Source organism: Leuciscus leuciscus (genome assembly GCF_965113295.1).
Source record: "Leuciscus leuciscus genome assembly, chromosome: 15".
Classification (NCBI taxonomy): domain Eukaryota; kingdom Metazoa; phylum Chordata; class Actinopteri; order Cypriniformes; family Leuciscidae; genus Leuciscus; species Leuciscus leuciscus.
Genome location: NC_138739.1, coordinates 11,847,524 through 11,860,443, shown reverse-complemented (window position 1 = coordinate 11,860,443; position 12,920 = coordinate 11,847,524). Strand labels below are relative to the sequence as shown.

General features: G+C 37.2%; 1 protein-coding gene and 1 long non-coding RNA gene across 2 annotated transcripts in view; one reads left to right on the top strand and one right to left on the bottom strand.

Moving 5' to 3' along the window:
• LOC309475963 (uncharacterized protein) overlaps window positions 1-7,123 on the top strand; it is a 195,660-nt gene extending 188,537 nt beyond the window's left edge. Inside the window, exon 12 of the mRNA XM_082138990.1 lies at window positions 4,596-7,123. Within this exon, the coding sequence (XP_081995116.1) occupies window positions 4,596-4,718 (123 nt within the window). The 3' untranslated portion in view covers window positions 4,719-7,123. The remainder of the gene's footprint in view (window positions 1-4,595) is intronic.
• A 2,633-nt stretch (window positions 7,124-9,756) lies between these two features.
• LOC309476496 lies at window positions 9,757-11,201 on the bottom strand. The gene is made up of 3 exons (XR_014198208.1): window positions 10,966-11,201; window positions 10,795-10,856; window positions 9,757-10,130 (listed from the first exon to the last, which is right to left on the bottom strand). It is a non-coding gene; the product is annotated as an uncharacterized lncRNA (long non-coding RNA).
• Window positions 11,202-12,920: the final 1,719 nt, after the last annotated feature.

Sequence of the window (12,920 nt, the reverse complement as noted above, 5' to 3'; positions counted from 1 at the left end):
ACGTCACTGACAGTAGTGACGGTCAAAAGGAAGTTTTTCCCCATGCTCACCCTACAGCCATGCTCCAAACAACCCGCCATGTCCCACAGGTGAACACACAAGCTAATATACACACCACACCCCCTCACGGTGCCATAGTTACAAATGACGTCACACCGCACGTGCACATACACAACAGTATAGAAGGAAAGAAGAAATATCACAAAAGACTAATCAAACCCGATGTTTGGCTCCTACATTATGTTTAAAAGCAAGTCTTGTACATTTAAAGGTAGGGTAGGCAACTTTTTGTTATACTTATTGAAACATTTTTCACATCCTCAGCAATTAACAGTGTTGGACAGTTGCGTCGCTACAAGTAGTTACTAGTTGAACTACATTTCTCAGTAGCGTGGTGGTAGCGTCGCTGTTTTCTAAATCAAATAGCTTTTCAATAGCGAAGCTCCTTTTTTGATCAAGTTTTTCGTTAGTGTCCACACAAGCTACATTTTCCCAAGCAATTCTAAAGCTCAAGTTCAAATCGAAAATACATCTGCTAAGTATCACTGATCCTGGATCAGTAAGTGACAGTGAGATTCTTTGTATTTTACAGCGGTTAGCAACCGTAGGGCCATTATGATTTCATTCCTGCGATGCGGAAAACACGGACACTATCGCAGAATCCAGGCATAAAAACGGAATTTAGGCTATAACGCGGAATTTCACGTAATTTGTCAGATTTTGGATGAAAAGAAAATCCAGCCCTCTAGTGGGATCTCATGTTTTCAAAGCTAGATCGCTATTGCTAAACTCTCTGAAACGGCCTAGTTTACCTTTAAATCACATCATTGTTGTTTTACTGATATTTTCCCAGTGAGATTCAGATGTCTTTTCTCTTTACCTGGAAAAATAAAAACTTCCCACAAACTGTAAAAAAAAAAAAAAAAAAAAATGTATTACATGGCTTGGTTGAATTCTTGGTGGAACATGTAGAATGCGGTCTGTTATTTCTTGATAACAGACCGCTGCGAAGTATAACACACCGTTGCCATGAAAAACAGAGCGTTGCTATGGATGCGGAACGGACTATTTTCTTTAGCGGAAGCAATGTAATCATTTTTAAATCAATAAACTCCTTTTTAAATAAATATTTTGTGTCAAATTATTTATTTATTTTGTAGGTAGCCATGTAATAAGCGGGATAATGTATCGTGAGGCGGTTGTTATAGCGAATAACAACCCCTTCAGGCTGATTCAAGCTCCGCTTCGCGTCGGAGTCCCGTTCAGCCTGTCGGGGTTGTTATTCGCTACAACAACCGCCTCGCTATACATAACATTATCCCTTACATAATATATGTTCAGCTTTCATTTTGTTATTTTGTTTGGCTTATTTCTAATTTATTATTAATATAATATTTCTATAAACTGTTGATTTCTTCTTCAGGTGCTGATGCAGACAGAGTGTCGATGACGGAGGGAGATTCACTCACTCTAAACTCTGGTGTTCAAACAAACCAACAAGACACAATTAGATGGTCTTATTATTACATTCGCATCGCTTTAATCAATAGAGATCAGAGTAAGATCTGTACAGATGTTCAGTGTAATGAAGATACTGAGAGATTCAGAGGCAGACTGAAGCTGGATCATCAGACTGGATCTCTGATCATCACAAACACCAGACACACAGATGCTGGAGTTTATACACTACAGATCAGCAGCAGCAGCAGCGACACTGAAAAGACCTTCAATGTTATTTTATATGGTGAGTCATTATGTTTAAAATGCAAATCTTGTACATTTAAAGCACATCATTAATGTGTTAGGGATTTTCTGCTGACATTCAGAGGTGTTTTTTCTCTTTACCTGTATATTAATTTAGATACAGTATAAAGATAATTTCTACAAAAACTCATTTACTGTTAAAGTGGAATTTGTTGATTTCAATATAAATTACTATGTGCATGTATGTCATTAAATTTATTTAATTAAAATAGTAATAGAATAGATCAATATTATATAGTATTATTTCTATCTAAATAATAATGTCATGATTACAATTTAATTTGTTATTTTATAAAGGTACTGCAAGATGACACGCGATCTGTCATGTGTGGACATAATAGAAAGAAACCTCTATTGTAATACATACAAGCTTCACTGACTTCATCATCATCATCATCTTTGCATGTTCTGAATTAGATCTGACGTAATTAATATCTTGCTACACATAGTCTTTTCATTGGATACTTTTTATTATTATTATTATTATTTATTATTACTTCTATTTGAGTAATTACTTCTATTAGAACTTTTACTTGAGTACAGATTTTGGCACAAAATGTGGATAAATGTTGCTTTTCAGACTTTTCAGTCAAGAGAGGATGTTTTTTTCCCCTGAAAAAGATCCTCCAATCAACTTTTGGTTTGTGTTTCAGGTGTTTCTGTTTTTGAACGAGATAAAATGAAGAGAAAGACAGTGAAAGAGGGAGAATCTGCTATTTTATACACTGGTGTAATAAGAAAACTGAATGATTCAATAACATGGTATTTTAATGACACTCTCATCGCTGAAATCACTGGAGATCAGAGTAAGATCTGTACAGATGTTCAGTGTAAAGAGAGATTCAGAGACAGACTGAAGCTGGATCATCAGACTGGATCTCTGATCATCACAAACACCAGAAACACAGACTCTGGAGAATATAAACTACTGATCAACAGCAGCAGATTCAGCATCATTAAGAGCTTCAGTGTTTCTGTCACTGGTGAGTCTCATTTAATCATTCAGTGCATTTTCACTTGAGCAGTTTTAAAATACAGTTTACTATATTTAAATCCAAACAGTAAATGTTTTCATTGTGGCCTGTTTAAAAAGTGAGTTTGGACTCCATATGTACAAGTGTATAAGTAGTGTATCCATATGTATAAGTGTAATGGCGCTTTTCCACTACACAGTACCAGCTCGCCTCGACTCGCCTCAACTCGCCTTTGTTTGGTTTTCCTCTGTGTAAAAGTTGTACCTGTACCAGCTTCCAGGTACTTTTTTTCGTATCACCTCTGGCGAGGTTCTGAGCGAGCTGAGGCGATACTAAAATGTGACATGAAAACATGGCAGACTGCTGATTGGTCAGAGAGAATCGTCACTATTCACTGCGTCATCATTTCTTGCGGCGTTGCTATGACGACCATGTACTATTGTGGAGGTACTATCTGCAATGGAAAATGGAGCGAAAAGCGAGCCGAGACGAGTCGAGTCGAGTCAGGTTGAGCTGGTACTGGTAATGGAAAAGGGCCATAAATGCTAGTTAAAAGTATTCACCTTATTCTTCAGGTGAGAATGAGTCTGGCTTCCGATGTCATCACAGCTCATTATGCCACTTGATATTGAAAACTGGTGTTTCTAACCATATTATTTTAATGTACTGTTTTAGTTATAAAGGCGCTGGTTTGTAGAGCAAACAGTTTTACAGTTTACTGCACTTTGATATTCTTCTCGTTGATTCCCTATAGCGGGTAATAAATCAGAAGTCTTACACATTCACAGAAAACACATTACTTCTGCATTGAAAAATAAGGTGTATTGGTAGAGCTGATTATCAGTTGATCTCTAGTAATAATGTGTGTCTGTTTTTAGCTTTTCCAGATGAAGGTTTATCTTCAGCTGCTGTAGGAGAAATAAGTGCTGCTAGTAAAACAGGAATATGTGCTGCTGCTGTTCTGCTTGTGGCTGCTGCTGCTGTGATTTACTGTCTCTACAGATCACAACAAAAAGGCAAGTATTACATACAGCTTATCTTCCAAAATATAAATATAATATTTTTTGTGCATCAAGCTTCTTTAAAAATATGTGAAAGTACATATTTTTATTTTAATTGACCAAAGTAAGAGTTTGTTGTTGTTGTTTAAACAGAAAACTGGACACCACGCGATGATCATCATCAGGTGAGATACTCTGAGCTCTGAATCTGTCTGCAAAACACTGAATTTATAACAGATAGAGATCTGTAAGTGGTGTGTGTGTTTGAAGTTTTCTGTCTGAAAGCATGTGTGGTCTCATTCAGAAATCATTACATAGAAACACCAATAACGATTGATTTATTCACTGCTGGAGAAATGGGCTTTCAATAAAACCTTCACGCCTATACAGTAGAAAGGCGAAAAACTTTTTTGAAATGGGTGCCACGTGACTAAAGAAAACAGAAGAAAAAACGGCTGTTGTCTTCAAGACCCATAATGCACTGGGCAAGTTGCCGTCCAAAGCCAATCTCACCAGTCTGTTATGGCTACGCTTACCGGAGTCAAATACTGCCTTGCTTTAGTGGGAAATACTTCTTAGCAAACTTGTAGTCATAATAGTGTCGACGTGGAGAATGGGTAAAGTTTGTTCATTTACATATACTACCGTCATTATAACAATACAAAGCAGGTTGAAAATTGGAGAAGTGTCACTTTAAGAGAGCGCTGATCTTGTGCTGTTTAGCTTCAGAATGAAGAACAGGGCTCTTTACATTCACAAACATCAGAGAGAAAAATCACTGTTTTGTGTTTGTGTGACTGAATCATTAATACTGAACATCTGTTTTTCCTTCTGTGAATCTGTTTCTGACTTTCAGGAGGATGATGTCACAGTGTCCCTTCAACCGAATGACAATCTACAGGAGGGTGCTGCTAACGGGACGTCCACTGCTCAGACTGATGGGCCACTGACTGGAGCTGATAATGAGATTCCACAGTAACATTATGATTTTAACAGTGTCACTAAAAAGGAACATTAAGAGAAATGAGAAAGTTAAGAAAAAGTAAATGAAAGAAGATAATCTGACTTTCAGCAAAATAATGTCATGATACCGTATTAGTTTACTTTCGTGGATTTGTAAAAAGGGTCCTTATATTGTGTTAAGAACAAAACTTTTACATGTGCATTCAGAACAGGAGAAAGCCGCCATAACAATCACCGAAGCTACCTCAAGTTTATACCATGTGAATACTCGATTCTGATTGGCTGCAAGGTGTCCATTAAAAAGTGATAGAGGACACCTAAATAAACTTCGATTGTAAAACTAATTAAAATATAAACTACTTTTTTAAAAAAGTGTTATTTGGCAAGTGACCATGGTATATGCGGGTTAATGCCCGACGAGGTGTCCATTGTCAGGTATTAATGGACTTCGGCGGAGGCAACCTCCGCTGCGCGTCGGGACAGTTCACGCCTCGCCGTCGTCCATTAATACCTGACAATGGACACCTCGTCGGGCATTAACCCTTACATAATTGACATGTTCGCCTTGATGTCAAACCTAAAAAAGAAATTTACTAAATATTGAGTTTCATCCATAGACTGTAAAAAGATGGATGACGCCCCTTCACTCTCCCATTGGTGAAAAGTGAAGCCGCCAAAGTCTTAATTTGTCCTGATTTGGGACCTGATTCTGTGCAGTAGAAATACTGTAGAAATTAAATATAGATGAATCTTTCTAAAGTTACAAAAGTAATTCATTCGATAGCAGTGAGGGCTTACTTTGTCTTTTGTATTTTGATTAAAAAGCAGCAGGTTTGTTAGGCTGCTGTCCCTTTAAAGGTGAACTAAGTAACTTTTTTACCTTAACTGAACAGCTTCGGAGTCATTGGAATGGTTATATTACTTATTTCGGGTTGAATGGTGGTCGTTTCGCACCCCCCTGGTGCCCGTGAGCGGAAAATACGCACTTGCAACTTTGAGCCGACGGGACGCCGGCCGCCGCGTCAGGAAGTCTCGCGTGATATCAGGTCTCACGATGTAAACAATTGCTTTACGGCCAAAAGAAATCTGCTAAAATGCTGTCATTATTGCGCTCCCTCACGCTGTCCGAACCTGAATGAAGAAGACGTTTTAAAGAATGTCCCATCTGCTTTGATGTCGTTGATCTACTAGCCTCTGGTGTCTGAGAATCGCCAACGAGTTTTTACAACAGTGTCAAATATCTATTCCGAAGCTGTGGGGGGAGCTCTAGAGAGAAACCTGCGAGCAAAAAGCGAGAATACAGCGAAGAAATCCCGAAACTACTGAGCCCTGCTTTAAGACCGAATGCATGGATCCAATATGGCCTGCCCTACTGTACAAATGTTTTCTTTGTTTCCGTTCATTAAGATATAACCCACTCTGTTTACCAGGATACTCACCAAGATGGACATTATACATTATTTTGTGTGAATTTGTCCGTTCAAGCGTGAGATGTGAAAGAGAAATCAATTCAGTATTCGCGTGCTGTCTGAGATGTGGGTTTTCGGGGAGCGTGTGCTTCAGATATTTGCGTTTGTGAAACTTCTTGACATGATAACATGCTGTAATAATGTAAGGGACCACTCGTTATACATAAATCATTCACATGGATCTGTGAAAACTACTGAAAACGCTGTATTCTGCTGCCAGGCCATTAGATGGCGATGCAAGACTGTAGCTGATTATGTAAAACGCATGTGCAGTCATACTTTTTGTTGTTTACACGGAGACCGGTTTTTAAAACGTGCACTTTGAAACCTGTTTATAAAAGATTGCATTTCCAGGCACCCAGAATGTCGGTGTCGTGTAAATAAACTGCCAAAATGCATAAAAAGGTTTACGTTTTTGTTGAAAACGGTGTCGTGTAAACAGTGTTGTGCGAGTGAACGATCAGCAATCAAGAGCAGTGCAACTGTCTCTCTCTCTCTCTCTCTCTCTCTCTCTCTCTCTCTATTTACATATCCGATGAACTACAAACTTTCCACTGATGTCTGTGAAAAATCTACCACACATTTATATCACCATGGCTATAGGTGTTACTATATATTTTGCTTCATAGACAACCTTCTTTGTTATCCCCATTATATTCTCTGTTGTCAGTGTTTCCTTGTCTGGAAACAAAAATTGTACACATGCTGCCTGGTATTAGTTGTTGATATCGGAGCATTAATCTTGACATATCATCTGTTTTATAACTGATTAGGAAAATGAATATGTTTTCAAGACATTAGGCATTTTGGCCTAAAAATGTCATATTGCAAGATGTGAGTGCTCTTCACAGACTATATATGCAAATGCACATTTTAAGACAATTCAGTCTGTACTATTGACACTGTTGAATGCCTGATTATGTTACATGTTTACAATTTTAGCAATGGCATCTTCGCTACACTAGGTAGTAATACGAACTTGCCACTATGGTGGTTCCCCGAGAACTAATGGTTCCCTTATTTTGGGATTTACCCATATCCCTTGTTTTGATGCTGAACAGCTCATTTAACCAACAAACCTCCCTTGTTCTATCAGCTTTGTTAACTCTAAACTGGTGTTTTTACCTGGAAAAATACATTTTACACTCTACACTGATGCTTGAATGTCTGGTTAACAAAGTTTTCTGGTTAAAAAAGGCAGTTCAAATCCAGCAAGAGTTGATCCATGAACTATCACCATTGTGTCCTTGATTCTGAATCTCAGGAAGTTAACCTGTAAAAACTGCACTGAAAGACATTGTGTGGCAAATGTTGTCACGCTTGGTTTTTTTTTTTAATGTTTTTATTTTATTTTATTTATATAGCACACATAATACAACAGACGTTGCCCAAGGTGCTTCAGACAGTAGAATAAAACACTTAATTAAAAATTACATACAAACAAGCAATAGAATGTAAACATAAACCAGGAGACAGCTACATACTATATCACTTTCACACAAAGGGCCAAGCCACTTCAGACTGCCCCCCATACTACATCTAATAAATGGGTTTTTAACAACGACTTATGTGTCGTTGGCTTGTTATAGCCTTGGCTATAGGCTTGGCATAACGGCTTTTTATGTGTTGTTCCTCTGTTGTCATTAGTCACATGTCTGTCTAGTTAAGTTTTCCCGCCTGTCGTTATCAGTTCAGTTAAATCACCTGTGTCCTGTTAATTATCATCATCTGTCTCACCTGTTTCTGTTCATCAGTGTTAGTATTTAGTTCCCTTCAGGTCTTTGTCTGTAGTTGTCATTGAATACTTGTGAACTTGTGATCACGTTTTTTTAAGGTGATAATTATGTGTAGTAATTCATGTTATGTGTAGTAAATCATGTTATGTGTTATGTATGTTGTGCTGCATCTGTTGTCCCGAATGCCCAAGATGAATTTCTCCGTTAGGAGACAATAAAGGCTAATCAAATCAAACTTTTGAAGTTTTTCAGGGACAATTTCATCAGTCCATCTCTGAATATCACAAGTGAACGTTCCCATAATGACCCTGCTGTATGTCCACTGGGATGTTTTGATCATTAAACTATAACATTGAAACCTATAGCAGGAATATGAGCTGGTTTTGTGCTGCTGGTGTGGTTTACTATCATGATGGAATAGCTGGCATTACGTGCTAAGACAGAGCTGATATAATTTCATGTAATCTATGGTTAATTGAGTTTGTTATTGTTCAAACAGGGCAACGGGAGCGCAAAATATCCAGCATGTACATCTGTGTAATAATTAAAAAAAAATTTAAATAAAAAAATCATTGATTTTGTAAGGCTTGATTTTGTCCAACGTTAGTTTCCGATAAACTGGTTTCTGCGCAACACTGTCTTTTCAGCGTGGCAAAGAAATTTAATTAACTCATTGTTTCATCTGACCCCAAAAATGAAAAAGGTTTAATTGATGTTCATTAATCATTAAATTTAGGTGAATGTTTGATTATTCTATTTAACTCTTTATTGAAATTGCATTCGTTCATCCGGATTCCTAAAACGTTTTGAGTCTTGCACCGGCCGGGTATACGATCTCTTAAACATAAGCTCATCAGTCTTGGTCATTAGACAGAGGCAATTGACTATTCTAGACGGCCGTACTCCACTTTGCTCATTCTAGATTATATTATTTACACCCCATAGATCTGAACACACTTAATTAAGGTTAGATTATATCTAACCAAAGGTCAAGACAACAAACAAGCTGACCAACTTAACTACTTCTAATGGTAACTTTGTATAATCATGCCACGGTTTCCCACGTACACTTAGAATAATATTACAGTAATCAGAGGTTGAGGCTCACCCTATTTAGATTGGTCTAACATCACAATGTTGCTCTAAACACAAAGCCCATTATTAGCCTCTTCAGTCTAAGTATACATTGATAAATGGCAATGTGTTAGGCGGAGCTCTAAAACTTCAGTTGGCGTGCGCCAATGCTCCACAAAACTGAGCGTTAGTCTGTTATTAACCTGAGCGTAGACTTAAGGTGTTATGGACTTAACGCAATCTACTAGAATCATTCATTTCAGAGTAAGTCAAAATAAATCCAAATGTAACAATTTATTATTAGTCAGATAAATGTATCATGTCAATTACATAATCAATTCAAAGATAATCAATACAACAACATCAAATGCTCAGGGATAAAGAGTAAAAGATGTATAGGCTACAGTGGCTATCACGGGCTGTTCTCATTACAAATCGCCCCGAGCCTCTGGAGACATTTCTTTATATACTCAGGACAACACATCCCCCAATGTAGGGAATGAACTTACTATAGGAATTTGCAATGACTAGAGTTATAGACATGGCGGGTTCACACCTCGAGGAACAGGAGGTAGCTTGGATGAAGAACCCTGGGAAAAAGTGCACACCCAGTAAGCAAAGTATCTCTAAACCCTTATTACCATTTGGTTTACTTGGAGATGAGACCACTGTACCAGTCGCACTGAGACATTTCAAATGATACCAAACATGACTGTTAATTCACTTGTATTGACATAGAACATTATAATTTAATATTTCTAAGTGAAGAGAATTATGTGGGGGATAAGGAACAAATGTTAAGGAAGGACATAAGGGAAAGAAGCTTCACTCTGGGGTGTGGAGACAAACGGCAGTGTGTGTTTGTGGTGTCCATATCTCAGGAGATCAGAGTATCTGAGCTTCTGTTTGTCTTACAATTTACAAAACAAGCAGTGAAGCGTGGGGGGTCAATGTTTAATAATGAACGTAAGGTAAATTTCCATGATGAGATAAAAACAGAACATTCTCTGGATGCTATTAGAGCACCACTATATTAAATTAATACCGAGCAACAACATTTTAAACAATACAACAACAAGCCATGTGCATATGTGTATCTGATCATCGTTTTTTGGGAATATTTTCATACACAGCATTCGTCTTTGATTTCTGCAAGGGAAAATATACTCAATCAGGAACATTGCTGATACAATAGATATTTAATGAAGACCAAGTGAGGTTTCTCTGTGCAAAGCTTAATGTTTTGTTTTGTTTTGAAAAACTGTACAGAACAGATGCTAACATGGAGCAGCAAGAGGAAATGACATCAATCATGACTTTTCAAACCGTTAAATCATCAAACAGTTTAAGATCTGCAGGTTTGTCACGACAGCCTGTGCTGAGAATGACTGTCTTTCACACAACAGCACTGAACGTCTACAAAGAAACCAATGTCTGCTAAAGCTGCATCTAACCTCAGATAATGATGAACCGCAGAGACGCTGCAGATCGAGGACAGTTAATAACTCTGTGTCCTACTTTATGTCCAAAGACAATCTGAATGGTATAAATGCTGATTTTGTATGGGTTAGGCTATTTAAAAATTGCAAACCACATTAGCTACATATGATTTTAAGCAAAAGATCATTTAGGCCACAGATCACATAATGAGCAAAAATAGAAATAGAAATCGTTTTCAAAAAATGTTTTGAAAAAACTAAAGTTTTTTTTTTTTTTTCAAGGTAATGAGTTAAACCACAAACATAACCGTCTGATGATGCAAACTTCAATCATCAAACTTCAATCACACTAACTGACTGCAACAACTTCTTACCTTTTGTCGTGTTGTTGGTTTACTCGATGTTGAATCAGTTCTGTCTTCCTCTTGGGTCTGAACTGCATTTATAGTTATGACAGATATGTTAGGACAGTTGTTATTATTATATTGAAATTTCTGTCTTAAAAATATAAAGATGTGCACAAAAAAAATTGTTGCTCTTCTGACCTGTTTTTCTACATTTCTTACAGATGCAGAAGATCACGACTATAACAACAATCATCAGAGATCCAGCAGCAGCAGAAGAAGAGATCAACACTGTGTACAATAAAGGTAGGCCTTGATCTGTAATGGACAAAATGAGCCATTAGTGTGAGTGAATCTGTCCGTCTGACCTACAGCTAACACTATATGAAACATCAGTACTATATAACTGAGAGTAAATCAACATTAATATCATCATACCTGCACATGTGTGACAGAGTGTGTTGATGTCCAGATGTGTGGTCTGGTTGCTGATGGGATTGTTCAGCACACAGCTGTAGGTGTTTTTATCCTGATATTCCACCTCCAGAGGTAGAGAGAGACTGATGCTGAGATCACACACACTGATGCTGGACAATACACTGATTCCTGCGTACCAGGAGAGAGTCGCATCACACACATTCAACACTGATGAACACACCAATGAACAATTTGATGATGGTGAAGAACAGTGTGAAGAGTTACTGATGACAGGAACAGGCAGACGAGCTGAGAAAGATTAGAATAAATCAGAATAAATCATACAGAATAAATCATACTTTTTTACAATGTTTTAATGTGCTGAGAGAGAGAGTCTGTGATGTCATTCATAAACAATAGACTGCTCAAAATGAAAGTATTCAATAGGCTGAAAAGGAAAGTCAAAAATAAGTGTATAAAAATGATTTGGCTCACCATAGACTGAGAGACTGAAACTCTTGATCACACTGCTCATCTGTAGTTGATAATCTCCAGCATGTTCAGTTGTGGTGTGTGTGATGGTCAGAGATCCAGTTTGATCGTCCAGCTTCAGTCTGTCTCTGAATCTCCCATCAGGAACATCATCATATACAGTGATGCTGTCGTCCAGTACACTGATTTCAGCTATTAAAGTGTTTTCATCTCCAAACCTCCACAGAATCAGATCATCATCCATCATTTCAGTAAGTTCAGTGTTTAGAGTAACAGAATCTCCCTCCATCACTGACACTGACTGTATTTCATTAGTTTCAGCAGCAAACACTCCTGGAGGACATGAACAGGTCAGGATCAGATTAAGGTTTCTTCTGATGGTTTACAAACCAGCTAACGGTACACCCGATATAAGACTAGTCTGGACATAAAATACACCTAAAGTCCTGTATAGAACTAATACCTGTTGCACCATCTAGGAGTATCGCACATCTGAGAGTAAATATTACAGTCAAAGGTGTAAAGTTAAAATTCATGACTTGTTCGGACAAGATTACTTTCCTGTCAGTGAATTAATTGTTACTGCAGACACCAACTGTAATGTTTATGGTTAATTTAAACAGGATAAGTTAGATGTGTGTGCCGAATACACACTGCTGACCTAAAAACATTTATAATACAGAAAACATTTTTAATGTAGTGTAATGTTTGTATGTAATGTAATGTAATGTTTAATGTTTAATAATGTAGGAAATAATAAATATTAATTTATCTGGGATTATTAGCAGAAATTGCATATCATGCATCATCTAGCTCGGATGGACAGTTTGATTAGAAATAATTTTTCACGTCTTTAAGTCCATTCACTGCAAATGATATTTAGCCTGTGATTAATTTAAAATAACTGTAAAAAAAGCAACATTATCTGACACACAACATAATTATTAATTACATAATCCTTAGGCTTCAAAGTGAAGCTGTATGCGCATATACCTTTGAGAAAGACCACTTTGACATTTGCAGAAGGCTTATAGCTCTTTTACTTTTAATAAACAGGGACAATTCCCAAATTTAAATAAACAACCATTTACATTCTTTCGGATGTTTGTGTTGTAATAATGTACAAAGAGTTCAGAAATAAAAACCTCGTTCTGTAACGTTTATTGAAATCAGATGGTGCAGTGTCTTCACTTGTTATGATGACATGAACAATGAAGTTCTTTATTAATAGCAAAGTTTTTAACCAT